The 19522-nt window shown below is 39.1% G+C and overlaps 1 protein-coding gene across 2 annotated transcripts in view; it reads right to left on the bottom strand.

Annotated features, from left to right (window-relative positions):
• The window catches only part of LOC136758613 (multivesicular body subunit 12B), a 55976-nt gene that overhangs the window by 18078 nt on the left and 18376 nt on the right, over positions 1-19522 (bottom strand). For both annotated transcript variants that reach the window (XM_066713151.1, XM_066713150.1), the window contains exons 5-7: positions 19036-19165; positions 18202-18330; positions 9648-9742 (exon numbers count right to left, since the gene is read on the bottom strand). In XM_066713151.1, coding sequence (XP_066569248.1) covers positions 9648-9742; positions 18202-18330; positions 19036-19165 — 354 coding nt within the window. The remainder of the gene's footprint in view (positions 1-9647; positions 9743-18201; positions 18331-19035; positions 19166-19522) is intronic.

The following is a 19522-nucleotide window of genomic DNA, read 5'->3' as shown; positions in this document are numbered from 1 at the left end:
TAAGCCACCCAATAAAACAGGCTACATCTGGTTACAGTAGACTGTAAGTAGCCTACTTGTCTGATAAGTGAATGACAAGTGGGAGCACGGATCATAGTCAAAGGGTCGAAGGCTAATGTGTTGCTGTGATTTTCCTGCTGATTAAAATGCATGATGGAGGAGACTGATTGAGAGGCTGCAGCACTGAAAGCAAGGAAGCTCACTCTCGCTCTCTCACTCACTGTGATGCAGCTGCAGTACAAATCTCCCCACCTCTCCTGCCCCTTACCTACCCCCGCACCACCACCTCACTAGATGTGTACACTGATGTCTTGTTTAAAGTCAAAGCAAATGCTGAAACAACCGTACTTAATGGGGCGCTATTATTAAGGTGGATTTGTTTGGTTTCCTGAGGACAGTGTTTATTTTGGTTTAAGAAGAACTAAGAAGACTAAGATAGCAAAAAGTTTTGCGGTTTTCTAGCATGTTTGTACAGCAGACGGAGGGCGGTGTGGGGGTTACTACAGGGATTAACAGTGCACATGAACTTGGAAAATAATTTAAGAAGAAACAGAAGAAAACTAAAGATCTGGGGGTCTGGGGTCTGTTTCCTCCTTGCCGACTCCAATCGACTGCTGTGACATGAAAAATAGGCCCCGGCCTGACAGCGTCTCCAAGACATATTGTAGTTTATTTTGTCGTCCGGGCCTGCCATCTGTGCCATTCCAATAGAGGCTGTCGGCGCAGGCTGCTCGGAGATCGAGGGCGGACGACGGCGGGTCCCCGAGTAGCTGTGCAGCCAGAGCTAGTCATTACTCAAATTGCCTAATGAGAGAGAATAAAAATTGCCCCCTACCCTGACAGGAAAAATTTTGGAGGTGTTGGAGCTCACGACCCGTGCTATGAGAACAGATGATCGCGAGCTGCTATTTTCAGATTATTTTAATGACTTTGCGGCTCTATGGATTCTTTTTTTTTTTTTTTTTTAAATATAAAACCTGTGGGGTACAGAGGCATAAAATGTAAGATTCATAGACTATATAATCTACCACCAAAAGGTCTAGGAGTAGAAACTAGTTTAGAGATTTCAGCCTCCCCCATTTGCGCTGTCCTTTACTTTTTGATGAAAAGAGTAAACCGAGAAGGTTAAAATAAGTAATCTGGTGGCAGTAATAGTGTGCATACGTTAGAGACTTTGGCCTGTTTTGTTTTTTCTTTTTCTTTCTGTGTATGCTCAAACACACACATACAATATGTTTTTAAAAATTACAGTACTTGAAGAACAAGCGTTTGATGGGAAACTATTAGAACTGCATGTCCTGTGAATCAGAAAGCATATTGAAGTAGTAGTTCTGCACAGAATGATTCTACTCTTTGGATGGGGTTACCTGGGATAGATATAGAATGACAGATTTTCTTATAACAACCAGCACCATATTCTGGTACAAATATGCTATTGCAACATTGTTATTGTTATTAATAATATACTCAGTGTTTCCTGCTGTACAGTGAGATGGTAAATACGAGAAAATATCTTAAATTGGGCCCTCTGCAAGCAAGGAACTTTTTAATGTTAACTACAGTTAATTATTTGTACTGGAAGATTAGAGTGCCTTCCTTTGGGTGCCATAGTGGAGCTGCTTAACAGTCACACCGGTTTTGAGAGAGGAGAGAAAAAAAACATTTTGAACAGTATTTAGCGAGAAGGGAAATGTGTTATTTTTTCATCTGTGTGACAAGCAGCCCTTGAAATCTGCTTCTCGACTGTGAGCCAGGAAGCGTTCCCAGTTGGCCAACACTCCATCAGTCTTCCAAAAAGTAGATGTTTGAGAATGTCTCAGCACACTAGGAAAAACAAATACAAAAACAAACAAAAAAACAAAGCATGCACATTCGCACTGTGTACTCCGTGGGCACCAAAGGCACGACTAGAGGCTGATGTTAAAACAAAAAGGAATTCCCAAACCAGCCTTACTTTTGAATTTCTACAAGATTTGTGTTAAAATGGGCAACCGATACACTGTCATTGACCCTAATTCAAGGATTGTCAAGAAACAGTTTTTTTTATTTTTATTTGTAGTTGTTGGTAATGTTATTTGGCACTGCAGACTTTATACAAAATATAATACATCATACAGAATAAATGTGTCATAACAAACACATTTAACAATATAAATGTGCAGAAACACAAATACTGCATCTCTTTGTATTATTGTATATATTAGATAGATGTTAATTAAACTAGATGTATTATTTCCAATAAAGCTTGAGGTATATTGAGGGAGTCTTCCTGGACACTGCTGGCAGCAACAGTTCACTCTTAATGGCATGTGCTGGACACAGGCAGTATTTAAACAAATCCCCTTCTTCTAACTGGAACCAAAATACATTTTACTATGAACGCTAAATACATTCAAACACAAAAACCCACCTGCCTCACATTGCTCGGCTTTTTAATATCCAGCGGAAAGGTATTCTAAATACTAAATCCCTTTTAAATTCACTGAACAGTGCCAAGCATGTCCAGCAAGGTACACTAGAGAGAGTCCAAAAATGGTTTTACACAGATCTTCTCCCGCTAGCCCCTCCCGCCCCCCAGCCCAAATCCCTTTACCCTCTTGGACTCTAAATAAAACAGCAGGCACTCTACAGTTTCAGTGTTATTAAGTTTTCTGTGTTCACAGTACCAGTGAATGTAAACTGGCATCTCACATGGTGACTAATGAGGTCTGCCAGGGCTGAAACAGGAGGGCTGACAGCCAGAGAGGCCTCCTTGGCAGGCACTAACCCGGGCATTAACTCATTCATCATGCGCTAAACCAATCCACCAATTCCGCTCCACCATTTGTCATTAATTATGCTAATCAGCATACCATTACTCTCCCGATGACACCATGGCGGTTATTAGTTAGCTATGGCTGCTCAGATGCACACCTTGCGGAGCGTATGAGAGCTTGCAAGAGGCCCCTGCCCACAGTTATCATGTCGCAGAGCCACCGCTCCAATGCCTGCTACACCTCACTGCCAGAACTGCTCTGTCAACAACACAGAGCATGTGTTGTAGTCGTAGTAGTAGTAGTAGTAGTAGTAGTAGTAGTAGGTCTTGACTTGAAGTCCCCCCTCCATATTCTCAATGTTGTGGTACATGCTTTTCAGAAATGGGTGCAAAAACTCTACGGTGCCGCTTTCTTCGGTTCTGGATTAAATATATATATGAATGAAAAAATTCTGTTGAATGACATACAACCCCTGCCGAGGGTTGTCGGACCCTGGGAAGTGAGCATGTCTCTGTCATGCAGCGGTTTAACAGGCCGTGTGCATTTCAGTACACTGATAACTCCCTGCTCCTCCAAAAAGATCTCTTCGAGTGGAAAAATAAAGTAGGAGGTAGAGCACATCTCCATTTATACCACCCTTCTGTGCACATTTTCCATCCCCGGGGTTTGAAGTTATGGAAAAGCTGTCATTATAGGGGATTGTGCAAGGCCGTGTCTGGGAGAATGCGGGTACCGCTCTATCGTACATAATCTCAAGTGGGGAGAAACATAGAATGCGTTACATTGACCTGTTCCTACAGATAGGGAGAGTCGACTGAGAACACATCCATCTCTCTATGATCCCTCTCGAGCTACAGCAGATGAGGTCGAGCAGATCACCTCGGCACCGTTTAGTCCTGAAAATGTGCGCAGTTCTTCTCGTTCACAAGACTGTTGCAACAGTCAGGCAAAATAGTAACGGTACATTCTTATACGGGACATGTGGGGGGAGACGAGGGGGTATGAAATTGCATTAAATAAATAAAATATGTTGAACACCCTTTGGGAAAACTGCAGCATCCTGAAACTACTAGAGAGAAAATATAAAAACTGTACATACAGCTACCCCACCCATAAACTTGAAACTTTTACAGCATGGCACTTGGTAATATTGTTGGAACAGTAATCTTGATTGCGCTGCGTTGATCTCAGCCCCAGACGCCCCTTCACAAAATTACTTAATTTACAGAATCTCATTGTGCTTTTAAATCACAGTATGTATTAGAAGCTCATTAATAACAAACTTAACAAGTGAACGGACCCATTAAAAGATCTTTAAGGAATATTTGAACATAAATCTCCTTAAACTATATTTAATGACTGGATTTCCAGAAACATTTTTATCAAATTCTAATTAGATATTAGATAACACCCCACATTACATGAATGAAATGGCGAGCTTCTGACAGGGCCCATCTATTGAGTGTGCCCTGTCTGGTTATTGATAAAAATGAAGCAAGATTATTATTGTGTGTAAGATAGCAGGATTCATAACATAATGAGAAATTACTCATCTAAGGGGTGCAAAGAGATTTTCTGAGTCCAAGAAATTAACCATTCAAGGTGAACTGTATCTGGAAATATTGTGGCTTTGCAGAGGGAGACAGGAGATTCTGGACATTTAACACCAAACAATAAATACGGAACTATGATCTGTGCAGATGTTGCTTTTCATACAGCAGAAATCATCTTCGGTCATAATTAAGGGGAAAATTACTTAATTATGACTATTTGAAGAATAAATAAAACATAGTTCAGCAGGAATCATTATAAGTACCTGCAGCACTTACATACAAAAACCATAACCACTACATTAGTCTTGGGAATGACTTTTTAGCACAATAAGAATGGAATCAATCTTTTTCGATACCCTTTACTGTAACGAATTGGAATTGGGCATTGTTATGATGATGAATTGAATTAGGAGTCACAATTCAAAAGTTCAAAAATGAAATGTTTCTCATGTTATTGAAAGTCAGTCCTGAATAAAATCAGTGATCATTCTTTTTGCAAAAAAGCTGCATGCTTTAAATGCAAAAAAGGAATAATCATGTTCTTCATGCATGCTTAATAAGGTCTGAGAAGTCACCCATATGAATAAGCACATGTACAACCTCCTACAAGCACTACATCTCCCTCAGCTCCAGAGTCTGTCCCTAGAAATAAATCATTAATAGGTTTCAGGACAAGGAACTGTATGCAGTACCTCATACGTACCATGCCTGAAAACCTTGGCTTCAGTTCAGAGTTTCTAACAGTTTTACTGCATTGAAATTGCATGGTTTAAATCTCGTACCATCTACACTGAAACCAAGTTGTAAATCTGCTCTACGCCTCCCCATCAAAAATACATAGAAGATTAATTTAAGTCAATTTAGTTGATGCTAAGCAGAATCAAGGTGAACTTTTAATGGACTTCTGTTTCTGAAAAATATGCAATGGTAGTAAAGATTTTAATCAACAGTCATGTGCCGAAAACAATACCCCACTGTAACCAATACTTGGCTGATGAGCTCTGTGTCACTGGCTGCAGGGAAGTGCTTTCTAATCCTTCAGCCTAAGTCGTTTTGTTTTAAAAAAATATATATGGAAGAATTCGTGTAAATCATATATGGAATGTGTAAGAAGAAAAAAACAAAAAAAAAACTACACCCCAGCTGTCTGCAAAACTGTCCTACTGTTGAAATGAAAGAAGCCCTGCTGTTCTTACGAGTTCTTTGTCCCAAGCACGAATTGTTACACAGCAATCTTTTGCCATACAGTGCACTGCTAAAGAAGATTAGATGTAACTTTTGTTTGAAACCTGATGTGAAGCCGCTTAATGAAAGTGCTATAAGAATTTTTTTTTTTTCTCTCCCTGTGTTAGTCAATCAAAAAATGGTGAAAAAAAAAAAAAAAAGTAATTTTGCATAATCAGTGCGCACCATCTGGAACAATTAACCGAATTCTACAGAACTACGAGGATCAGTCATATCGGCTTATTAAAGATCCGGAATTATACAAGTAATAAATCCTTGAAAAAACGAAGCGTACCCTTGCCTGTCATCACTATTTTAACTTCAAATACTGAAGAATGCTTGATAAGCCTGAAAAGAGGAGATTAATATATGCAAATTACATCGAGCATTTAAAAGCCCCCAACAACTGTCTCAGTTTTTCTGTCCCTTATTGCGAGCTTTATGTTTTATTCATACACCAACTCACCTGTCACTTCATAAGCTATAATATTATGGGGGTATTATTAAACAGCATAAAGCTGTGCTTTAATTGGAAAGCTTCATTGCATTTTCCAATTATTTGGAGCAAATTAAAAGCAGATGCACATACTCTAATAGGGATTCTAATATCGGTTCAGGGAAATCAAAAATCCTTGTCATCGGTCTGCTGTGATATTTTGCAAACTGAAGTTAATTTTGATTTTTTTTTTTTTTTATTCTGAAAGGGATGAACTGTCTGCCTCTTCTGTTAATTGCCCTTCTTTTAACAGATCCTGAAATAATTGAGCTACGTATTAGGTTAAATCAGTAAGACAATCTCTGGCTTTTTAGATTAATGCGGTAGATATGTTAATGCATTAACTTTTATCAGGTTTTTCTTTTTATTACACTGAAATCTCGCTAACATTCCCTGTGGGCGCATTGGAAACTTCACTGAGAAGTAAAGTGCACGTTATCTCTCGTGTCAGCAAAGAGTGTAGCTGCACCTTAATCAAATGTAGAGAGAGTGACCCAGGAGACTCCCCAAATCCAAGAGTATTAAACATACCTTAGACAAGAGTAAAACCTAAAACTATTTTACTTTTTGGCCATAATTTTCTAATAAAAATATTAAGAAAAAAAAAATGCACTTTAGATCCTCACTGAACCTTCCACTTCCTAGTTTACAATAATTCAAAGTAGATTTTAAATGATCAGAAGTAGCCTTTTTAGAGAAAACCAGGTCAGAGTTACAGTAAGTAACTAAGACTGGTTCACTTTGAAACTCCTACTTAAAAAAAATAAAGAAAAAGATCTCCCCTCATAGCTGGGACACATCCAATTATCTTAGTATTTTAGACTTTTTTTTGTTATGATCATGTAGAAGTAGCTTGAGTACTTTGTCTCTTTCGATTACTGCAGCCTAATGAACAGATACTATGGTTTAAACCTGCTATGTGCATACAGTAGACGAAGAATTGGAAAGAAAACTTGCCAATGATCAAAGAATTAGAGGTGAATCGAATAAAGAAAAGCAGCCAAGACGTTGGGGTTTCGGTATTTATGAGAAGGCCAGCTCAGGATTATTGGTGCTGGCTGTCTAGTGTATCAAGTTGGCTTCACAGGCAAATCAATGAAAACCAGGTTTTAATATTTTGGTAATAAGTGTCAAACAGGCTGCGCATAACATCTGTACAAACTGTAGGCAAGACAGACGGGCCTTTTTATTTATTTTTTGACACGTTGCTTTCTACCACACAAACACTAGCTGTTTTTTTTTCTTCTTCAGGTTTTGTTTTTGTTTTGTTTTTAAGTGACGGAAGGTTTAATCAAGAAAGCAGGCAATTCATCAATCGCAAAAGGCCTGCCTGCTCAGTGTTGACAGAGCACACATGGTTTTATACTGACTAAACCTGGCCACCTGTCAACACACCTTTCCACTTGTACAGCCCACACAATACACCTTACAATTAACACACATCAGCCGTCTTGCCTGGACTGTTTCTTCTCAATCCAGAATTTTTTCCTTTTTTTTTTTTTTTCTCGTTAATGACATGGAGTGGTTTAGACTGTGGATTAACTCATACAATATATACACAACATTTGGGGTTTTAATCATCCATGATGGCAATCAAAACAAAATGCATGCAGCCCGGATGCTCAATATATAGGCTATATCCATTCTTTCATAAGCTTCTTCTGGAACATACTTTCATCTTTCTACAATAATTGAACAGAAGTAAAGTACAACCCTAAGCAAAAACGTTGGACTAATTGGCCTAATTAAGGGAGAAAAAAAGAAACACACCTGAATTTAATTGGGAATTTAGGCTTCCCCATATCCAATTGCTTTTTGAAAAGAATAAAGCTTCACCATAGAAAATAAACAAAACCATTTACATACATATAACAAGATCCGGTTCCGTTTATATATTATATATATATTAAAAGATCTGGTTCTGGTCAGAGATTTGAACTTGGCTAAGAGGAGAAAGACCTGAGCTTCAAACATCACAACACCTCTTTCAGCCCAGTCATCGGAGAGAGATGTCAGGTATTTACTCTGACAGATTGTCAGAACCCCTAAACTGATCAATAAGCGCACTGCTTGTGATTGGTGGCTTGCCATAGAGCCTAGAAGCTTTGTAGACCATGCGGTTCCCCTGTCACTCAGACACAGTCCCTGGGGAACCACAAACAGCCTCACAGGGCTTGGTTCTGGAATCTACACCGTGGCACATGCCTTCTTCCCGCCACCTGTTCTAGATCAAGGAACAATCCAAGGAAATTAGGTGGTCAGGCTGTGTTTTGATGGGCATGTTAGGATGCACAACACATAACAGGCAATACGACCTTTAACACTCCGGCTATGTGCATCCGCCAGTAAAATTATTCACTGGATGCCCAGAGGAAATCTATAAAAGGCCATTTGTCATTTGGATGTCCCTGTTGCTATTACAACTACAGCCTAGACCTGGGTAAAGCCCAGACCTTGATACAGAAAAAATATTTTTGAACAGCACCTAACACCATATTATTTTAGTAGATTTTGTTTAAAGAAAATAAATATGCACTTTCAGTTTAATGCCTCAATGTCTAGATTTTTTTTGATGCTGTATATTATACTATAGATCTAAACAAAATTAAAGCAATCCTTCATTGTGTTAGCAAAAGTAGATGAACATTGAATAGATTTTAACCAGGGCCATATTCTTTATTTAATTTTATTTTTTCGTATTCCACAAAACATCCCAAGCTATTCTTCCATGTTAAACCAGATCACCGTACAAGAATCTTGGGGGGACACCTACCAATTCTCACTGTAAGTCATGTGATATGGCACAGGAGCTTCCACACATACTGTCCAGTTTTCAGTTCGAAAAGAGGGAGATGACGATTAAGTATAATTGCACTGTAATATGCGCTTAACCTCATGAAGGCTTTAGCACATTTAATTGTGTCTGGTTCTGAGCCACCCTCACATTGGACGTGACAAGAAGAATGGGACCCTAGCAGGTATGAGCAGAATGGCATTGAATGTTCATCCCCCTCTCCCCCGCATTCTCTCGTTCTCAGGGTAGGATGACGTATTGTTCACCACTGGGTGTCTCTCTACAGCTGAAGAAAATATCATGCTCTCTCGGTTCCAGCAGTTGGCAGGGGCTGGCTTGTGTGACAGCGCTGGGATGGCATAAGGTGGGCAGGAGTACGTACTCTGGGCTTCACTCAGCTGATAAATAAACTTTAGTGCTTGCACAGAACAAGCTGTGGGGAGCACACGTGGGGGGGGTTTATCCAGTCAATTGGTCACAGCCTCGTAAATCTAATCCCATTTACATCAAGGTGGAGAAGCTTTAAACACAGTAAGTTACATCTCAGAATAGTCACAGGTTTCTCTGCACAAATGAGAGATACATGCAGCTCCTGTTTGGGGAAACCTGATCACCGTGCTCACTGTATACAGACTGCAGATATACCAGCACAGAGAGTGGGCCAAACCTTTGTGTCATGACCTAATAGAGAAGCGTTTAATTCAAACATTTATAAAGCATTTTGGAGAATCAGCAGAAAAAAAAAAAAAAAAAAAAAAGATACAGAGATATACACATTTGTTCTGTATTTCTTCTTAACTCGTCTGTTTTAAATAACATCTTACCTGATATGGCATATAAGCTGGAGTTCTGGTGCTCGTAGTCCGGCCTGGTCGCGTTTTTACCGCGGAAACTTGCAGGAAGCGTCATCGATATATGGCTGTAACAACAATGACAGCAATTCAATCGAGAGACCCTGAAAACCTCACTGTAACCCCCTTTCTAACCATGAAAGAAAGTAGAGCCAGATGCAATCACAGAAAGGGGGGTTACATGCAGCCCAGGTGCACACACTTGTCAGGCTTTGTGCTTCCCATTTCCCAGACCTTTAATGATTGTTTGGGATTTAGCCCTCGGGCCCTCGGGTTCACATCCCTGCTCTCATTGAAAGAGAATTAGGAGATGCTTAATGTTCAGTGAATAGACAGCCTTGATTTTGCACCTCCTCTGATGGACAGCGCCTGCCCCCTAATCCCGTGACACGAGGTAAAACCCCCGTGAGCCGACACAGAACAGCTCGCCCTTTCTGAAGATGGGCCACCAAATAAGATACAAATTATTGGTATGCTTATTTACAAATATTTATGAAAATAAAATAAAATTGGCTTCTATCCAGATGTTATTAAAATAAATATACATACATACACACAATTTTTTTTCTTTATAGGCTACATATTTGCAATTTCTCTCTTTCAAAACATGCAGGAAGTTTCTGTGTACTTGAGGTGCCCCGTTTTTCACTCTGAACCACTGAGTGATTCATTTCCAATTATACATTTAACTTGGGAAACACATCAATATTAACTTGTTCATTAATTCAGCATAAAAAACAGAAAGTCAAAAGGCCAAACATACTGTACTTAATGTGCATTAATAGAACATAAGTGCTTAACTACCGCGGGTGCACATCAACGGCACTATCATGAATGAAACTCCACATCCCACAAACTCTAATTAGGAAACGCAATAAGCAAGTGCGTTCCTCATAAATGTGTGCTGTATAATTATGTATTAGACATGCTTTGAAGATGAGATGAATGCCTCCAAGCATGTGCGAAAGGAAAAAAAAAAAAAAAAATCTACCTTATATCTCCGATTTCATGCTTAAGAAATATATTTTTAATTCTTGATGAATATCAAACGACTTTCAAAGTCAAAGTTCTGGCATTTAATATCCTGGGAGATGGTTTAAAATTTATAAATGCCAATGGTCAAAATAAAAGTGGTTGAAAGAGAAGCAACCCCTCTGACAAGCTTCTCCACTCCTCCACCTTGGCCCACCTGTCCCCCCAAAAATTGATACTTCTCATCTTTCTTTGGGAAATAAGGGGACAAAGATAAAATTAAGGGTGATTCATATATGTACAAACACACACACGCACTTACATACAACTGTTAATTAAAAAGACTACTAAATTACCCTTATCATATCTTCCTGCAGGCAGTGTTAGTTAGACCTGGTGTGTGTGCGGCTCTCTTATCTCACAGCGGATATTAAATAAATAAAATTATTTATATCAATAACAATAAAACAACCTTCCTGACAGGTTGCGGTATTTATGAACTGACGTCCGAGGCTCAGATTTATTTTCTTTGATAGGGTCGACTTTTCCCTGTTCATTTACATCTGCATTTGGCGGAGTTAAACCCAGGCCAGTGGTGAATTTTTAAAAGGTTGGCATCAATCTTGTGGAACCGATTGCCACATTTAATGAAGACTTCCCTTCCATTGCAAAGGTTGACTCCAACACAGAAACACGGGACATGACTCGCAGGCAATGAGACATTTCACAAACACCGATAAACCGGGGAAATTGCTTGGATGCTCTCTTTGCAAAATGTTTTAAACTGCTCAGCCATCTTAACAGCCAAAAATAACAGAAATCCGTTTGAATACTATACAGCACAACATTCTCTAAATTCATTCATTTTTCATTCATAAATTATGCAACTCAAAATGTTAATTAAACTCAAAGAACCCAAATTCTGATCTCTCCAGCTTTTCAGCACCATTTTTACCCACCATTTCTGTCTAAATTGCTATTAAAAAGTATTTGTTCAATAAGTGTGATTGTTGAGTGTTTCAGCGACAAACTGTCTGGGGAATGTTTTTAGATTAGTAAAATTAAAATGGTAGATAGGAACCACAATAAAAAAATGAAGATGACCCCTGGCTTGGTCAGCCTACTTCCAGGGAAGGCCCAACTTATTAATCAAAGTAGAAGTTTAAAAAAGGAGGAGAGATTGCAGAACTAAACATGGAAGAGTCAGACAACTCTGTTTTAAAAACAAAGAGAAAAAAGGCAGAAAAGCACAGAGACGAAATCCTGAGCTTTACAAACATATCTTTTAAGTATGCTCGCTAGGCCGGCATATGGCAAATCAATTACCAGTCTAATTCTTAAAACAAAAACACGGCAAGTGTATTGCTACATAATCAACAGCAGCGGTTTTGTTCAGATTATGTCGGCCACTAGAGTTTTGAATACAATTAATCATCATTCTCGGCAATGAGAAGCCATATTGACACTTATTTCTAATTTGAATATTTAATTACAGTGTAGTTCCTCATTAAATTACCACAAAACTGGGAGCACAGCCTGGAAGATTTAAACAATTACAAGTTTTAACTAGTAAACCTCCAGCTCTTTTAAAACGCAGTCTAAAAAACAAAAAATGTCACAGTGTCAATAATGTCACCCAGTAGAAAAATGCAGTACAATCGCAAGTTCATCAAAATGAGCTGGTGCACCTGCTCCGCTGTTTGTGTTTTTTACTTCAGGAAAACAAATGCATGCTACAGAAGCAACAAAATACTGCAGAATACTGTAGAACTATGTAAGAAATGGAACAGAGCAGATTCTAAGCAAAATAATAAAGTACCAGAATAAACACAGACCAGCTGACCTGGAAAGTGTGACTGTCAACAATAATTACATTAAAATATAATTAAGAAAAATAAACACTTTTTTCATGTTGTGATGAAAACAAATTGTAATGGGGCAGGAGAAGTAGGCTTTGAATAAGGTAGTAACACGTAAGGCCCAGAAAACTGTGCATCCCCCACAGCTGGATGGCTAAAACCTGCTGTGTATTAGGCACGTCTGTAACGTGCAATGTAGACTGATGAGTGCCAAGTCCGATCAGGGTCTTGGGAAGCACAGTGCCCTTTGGCAAGCCAACAAATAAACGTACTTAAAAAGACAAGGGAAGTCAAGTCTCTAAATGATTGTAATAATAAAGCAGGACAGGTCTGTTCCATCAATGAGACACTGAAGGCACTTGCTTTGCAGTGACTCCAAATTCATCAGTCAGCTTTCAAAACATTAGCGAGACACATTCATATCTCACAGCTCTGGAAATCAACAAGAAAAGTACTGACAAGACAGAGTTGAAAGAGACTTTGAACCTGTACTCAGCAAGGCAGTACACAATTTTCCTGCTTGCATATAATCTAGATGGCCCTCAAAGTGAACAATAGTTTAACCGCCATTAGGAGCTCAGAGTTTCACTGTGAACAAAAAGTAGGAATTTAGTTTACTGTCTGATGGAAAAAAATTAATAAATTGTGACTAAATGCTTATCAAATATGATTAAATAGAAACACACACACCATCTATCTCTATATATCAATTACAGTAAGCACTATTCACGCCTCCATTTATGCATAGTACAGGTGTCAAACAGACAAGATAAAACCTTCCCCCAGAATCTTAACGACACTAATCTCTACAAGGTTTTGCGTCTGAACCCAGTAAAGGAGTATGCAATGTATGCAAACTGTGGTTGTTGAAAGCCAAAAGAGAAGAAGAAAAAAACTGAAATAAAACTGTTAAAAATAGAAGCACTTAACATCCATTAGAAAGAGGGAACACAAGAAATGCTCTTCTGCTGACAGGCCGTGGTAGAGCCAGAGAAACGCCAGAGAAAAGCACGGCGAAAAGCAGTAGCTGAAGCTCTTGTTTTGACACACTTCCTGCCTACTCCATGACACCATCTCAACACTTCCAGCACTGCCAGGGAGACAACGCGCAAGCAGACAGCTATAGGGAGCTAATTTGCATTCCCCTCACACTATCACTGCTGTGCAAAACACTGCCTCGGATGATACTGCTTCACAAGAACTTTCTACAGAGTGATGCTGTAATTACAAGCATCACCCCACCCCCCAAATACAAGCTCCATGCATACTATAATCATCTGATTTGCTAGGTTGCTTTTTTTTCTAAATGCTAAAGTTTCCATATAGGTTTCATGATATGTCATACACTTGTCTTAATTTTGTAGCACTCTTGTACAGCGCAGATGATTTAAGTTAATCTTTGTTGTTGACTACGATCGACGGATGACAGCATCAAGGTGCTAAGCTACCAAAACCTTTCACATTTTGATCACAATCTTTTCATTTGCACCTGTAAGTGTATTTGCACAATCAGTTTAATTAAACAATTAGCTAAAACTCATCCCACATGACACTCAGCTCCTGTGGTTTAATGAAGCAGATCAAGAATTCAATTGGAAAAAATAGAGAGGGAAGACTCCATGGAAATTCCTCATCTTCAATCATTTAAGGACGTCTGCTGCACCTTCATAAGAGATGATTTCCATTTTAGAGAATATATGAAAATACTACAGTTCTAAAAAAGAAAAAAAGAAAGAAAACAAAAAAGAAATAAAACCAGAAACCGCAGTAGTGACAAATGGCCTGTCTTCTATAGCTAACACTGTACTTTTCTATAGTTGGTACTGCTCTCCTCGAAGTTATGCCATACAATTCTCTTGAGTGCGTCTCAACAAAATATTTCCTAAAAAAAAAAAAAAAAAAAAATGCACATACTATTTTCCTACTATCAGCTGGGATTACAAATGAGCATCAAGGCCATTCACGACAGAATTTCAATAACCTGCAAACTTGGCTTATGGAAAATAAATTGCTCCTTAACCATAGATAGCCCAGGGCTAATGATTTCTGTCAGCAACACTATAGTGAATCCAACACATTTTTGCATCAGATTAACACTGTGGATAGCCTAGAAGATTGACCACTTAAAATGCCAGGGCAAATGTTCATCGTGTGATAAATGGAGTTAAAAATAAATAAATATATATGCTAAAAAAAAAAATACGTGGGTAGACGTTATTTGGTTTAATGATAATAAAAAAGAACAGCTTTTCAATGCCTTGAAAGACCAGAGAGCAGCTTCTAGACATATGGCTTCCGGAACCTGCGAGATCATTCTACAATGAAAGCTGTGAGTGCTCAAGTGCTGAGCTTCATGTCCTACATTTCCAGCTAAATGTCGAACACACTTCAGAAAATTACACCACCATCAGGGATGGGAATTAGTCTCAATTTAAACAGCTGAGAGGCGGCCACTTCCATATTGTGCCACTCAGATACTGGTCATAGTATATTCCAGATGAAATGAAGGCTGTGGACTTTATACATAATACACATACAATAATAATAATAAAACAAATCACATGAAGACAAAGAATGTGACGAGGAATACTAAGTCAACTGGATGGAATGCTCCCTTTCTCCAGAGATGGAGTGGATGCTTTGTTTTATGTTACTCGGTTTCAGGTGAATACCCCGAAGACCCATAAGGGTTTGTCCTTCCCCAGCGGAGAGAATTCGGTGTACCATTCCGAGTGTTGCACTCTATTCAGTCCTATCAATTGGAGTTCTTAGGATTTCAACATGATATGAATCTCAGTCAGAGGCAAACATGGAGGACAGGCCAGTAAGATTTCAACCCTGACAGAAGTATCGCTATTGTTGACAGGAAGAACTTCTTTACCGTAATACACTTCTAAATCAATTTGTGAGAAAAGCCAAAGTACAAAGCAATCTGGCTCGTCTAGAGTAGAAAAATCTTCAACTTTTATTTACGGCTTTGAGTTGCGAGGAGGTATGGTTGTAAAACGGGCCATTATTCTGAGGGAAAAAATGTCAAAAACCTTGATTCCCAAAATGAAGAAAAAATAAATAAAAAAAAAGATTGGCTAATTTATGCCATCAGTAGTCTGGAGGTCAGATATTAGCCTCCGAATGACAGTTTTATCAGGGAAACAAATGGCAAGCTCGGCGGCAGAGAGGTCCCCGTGAACAGAGTGCACTGCCTTGTGTATATCTTAAAATGCTACTTCCACCAGCTCTGATTTTCAGCATTATGGAGTTAATAATTGCATGGCTGGCCTTTCCTAAAACAGAATAAAAGACCAGCTCATTGAAATGAGGCCAAACGGACAAATGAAAAACATAACAGCTGCCAGAAGGGGATCTAGGTTTGGGGCTGTGAAACATTTTTCAAATACAAAAAAAAACCTGTTTTGACTGGCTTAAAGCATTCTTGTTCACTCCTGTGGCTGTCCTACCCTGGAGAACTCAGGAATGGACTTGTACACGTTATTCTATAAGATATGTTATTGAATATGAGAGATTCTTCCCATCGCGTTAATAACTTTTTCTTGAAACAAACACAAAAATAAATATTCGGTTATGATTGTAAAATGTCATGCTCAGTTTTAATTTCCACAGGAGCGTTTGTTTCATGCATTAGTGAGAGACTTCAGTATTGTAAATTCACAGATCTTTCTGCTGAAGAACCCAAAATGTGACTGTAAAATAAATTGAGTATACATTCATACTTAAATGGTTGTCACTAAAAATAACTAGGGTTATAAATGTAATCAATGAAAGAGAAATACAAATAAACCCCCCCCAAAGACTTAAATCTGGAAACATTTTCACTTAAATTCATATTCATTATACTGCAGACTGGGCTTTATTGCACAGGCTGACTGAAGCACTTCTGATCATGCACAATGGCTGCTGGTGCCATTGCTTACGAGAAGCATACTAGAAATTAAAATTGTATTTTCCTTGCTTCCTCAGTGATGTAGTTCCACCTCATCAGCTACATTGTGTCAGTACCACTAGCATTACATTATCCTCAATAAGCAGAGAAGGTGATTAAAAAGTAGAACACCACTTCGCATCATTAGGAAACAGAAATATTTAGTTGGATTTGTGATTGCAAAACCCAGCAGCGTAAAAAAGAAAAACAAAGCCAGGGGGAAAAAAAGGCAAACATCTGCCGAAAACAAAAATATTAAAAATTAAAAAAAAAAAAAAAAAAAAATCCAAGCTGCCTTTAATTTGAATTATACATGTACGCACTCCTTGATTAAATAGAGTTTAAAGTGTCCAGAGTCTAGTTTCTGTTCATGTATGCATATGTATTTGTGGATGTAAAATTATCCCAGAGCAAGCAATGAATTTTAATAATACAGCGAGCCCGAGTTGCTCTGTTTGTGATCTCAGCATGCTTCCAGGTGGGAAGACTGCTCGGAGGTACAATTTGTTTCTGCAATTCCTTGCGAACTTGAAAGCGTGCATCAAAACCTGGGAGCTGAGGGGGAGGGGAGGGGTGGACACCTGTAATGTAGTTTCATTGCATCTCCTTCTTTTAACATCAAAACTAACAGCCTGTTAATTCGGGACACCAGTGCCTCATCAGCACAGACATAACTGCACATTGCTGTGGTGCCCTCTCTTCTCTCTCATATACCACTGGAGTAGGCTATTGCTCTTTAATCCAACACCTGTTAATGATCCACCATTAATTATCTTTTCATCCTACCGTACATCTCACAAAGTAAGCCATTAAAGCTGCCACAGTTATTAAAACAGGATTTATATTAAACCATAAAGATGTTGCATGCAGAGAACTACCTTTGTTTAATACATACTCCATGATGTTACCTTGATGTCGATCCTTTAGATATTTAAAAAAAAAAAAAAAAAAAACCTCCTTTTATGCAACATAATCTATTTACTGGTTATTGTTATTGGTGATCAAGACATATCCTGTCTGAACCGTGCAAATCAAGCTTTTCATTTGGAACTAGAAGCAGAACCCCCCACAACCATTGTGGCTGTTTCCAAAGAAGTCCAACTGTTTATTTACAATTTGCTAAGCAAACCTTGAGCATAAATAAGTGAAATGCTTAATCTGGATGGAGTTCAAAGCCACCTCCATTCCCCCCGGAGCCTGTGCAAACTCTACAGCTAAGTGGAGGTAAACTCCATCATCTATCCAAACACTTCCTCTGGCTGTCTGTGCTCCTCCGGGCCGAGTCCCCGGCCTGTCTGCATGCGTGTACTCTCCTCATTTCATCCAGAAAGTGACCTGGTTTCCTCTCATAGGATTTGCAGTAAGTAGCAGGAATTTGCCTTATTGAACTTATGTACCAAACACAGGATTTCTGTACCAGACCAACCCCCTCACAGCTCCAAAACATAGAGTTTTTTTATTACGGCATGCTTTTTCAATGTCAGGAATGTCACAGAGACATTAAATGGTATTCAGCCATATTCAGGGACAGACGGACTGACTCGATATACCCCATTCTGAGCTTACAACAAATTACGTTTTTCTCACGTATGTTTTGAAAGACTTGTTAGTTTAATAGAAAACTGCTTCATAAGCATTTTTGTCTGCTAGCCAAAGGTGGGTCTGTAATAAGTCTTTGCTCAGGGCTTTAGTGTCCGAGTAAACGAGAAGTTGTGTATGGCTGCGGGTTGCAGGGAGCAGTAGGCGATGATCTTACCGGGGTAGGTTGGGAGCAGGGGCAGCAGCAGTGGTGGCTATTTGCGTGGTGGGAGCAGGAGAGAGAGCTGGCTCCTGTGTCCTAGGTACTTTCCCCATGCGATACCAGATCCCCATGTTGTTGAGTTCTCTACAAGACATCATGGGACACAACCAAAATCTCCTAGTGTTTAACATGGCATTTTCACATTGTCACTTCAGTATATGACTCCTTTGTTTAAATAAACCAAAGCAAGCAACACGTACAAACGTTTAGTTAAATGGCATAGCCCAGGTCTGTTTACTGCTTTATTGATACATGGAAACAGATGAAATCTGGGGAGATCAACAGAATCAGATTGTATATATAAGCAGTACAGCACTCTTTCTTTTGCATGTTGTGCAGTGTTGTAAGTGAACAGAAATGTGTTGACAATGCAGGCCGGCTGGCCAGGCGGCGGCCATGTTCCTGGATTTGATCTGCTGGCCGGCTGCAGAGTAGAGGTGTGAAAGTCAATCAATCAAAGCCAGAGACCAACTAAAACAGGTAATGGAAACAAGGTGCACAGTGGGAAGTCCTTGGGGGAACAACTGAATCCAACCACTGGACACAAAGTGTTACTTTGCAAGGAGGGGGAAAAAAGGAAATTAAGCAATTACTTGTGAGTAAGGGAATGCATCTTCTCTCCTCCACCCTTTGGAAACTTTCATTTTAATTGAATCAGCCTCTTAATTCTACCTTTTAAGAAAATGAGCACTTCCCCCCCAGTATCTAACTAGATAAAGCGTAGGCTCAGTATCAAGGGGATACAATGTAGGGAAAACACAGAAAAAAAGTGAGAAGCACAATCCCTACCCAATGAACGTGTACTGCGGAGGGGCTTGTTTCGATTTCCCAAGGATGCGAATATCACAGATTGCAGCTTCTGTCGAGTCCCGGGGAATAAATTTTATACACAGCCTCCGTTTTCTGAAAGCTGGTTCCTCTGCAGGTGGAGAGAGGGATGCATACTTTTCGATCACAGACAGGCTCATTGGCAGCACAACGCAGGGCAGACTATGTGCTGCCTTGCAATACATAAAAATAAACTGAAGAAAAAAAGGTATTTCTTTAAATCAGTTAATGAGAAAATATTATATTTCTTAGCACGTGAGCCAAATTAGCAATTAGTAACTTTTCACACCCACCCAAACATGATTGAAAACCAACCACACACACACAAACAAATATTATTTTGGCACTTTAAAAAAATAATAATTGAGGGTGTATTAAAATACACAAAAAACTAAATAATCCTTGTCCATGTCTCAGGAGCTACATCATCTTTTATTTGGGGGCAAAT

This window comes from Amia ocellicauda, chromosome 9 (genome assembly GCF_036373705.1).
Source record: "Amia ocellicauda isolate fAmiCal2 chromosome 9, fAmiCal2.hap1, whole genome shotgun sequence".
Classification (NCBI taxonomy): Eukaryota; Metazoa; Chordata; class Actinopteri; order Amiiformes; family Amiidae; genus Amia; species Amia ocellicauda.
Note: the sequence above shows the minus strand (reverse complement) of the source record. Positions and strands in the feature narration are given on the sequence as shown.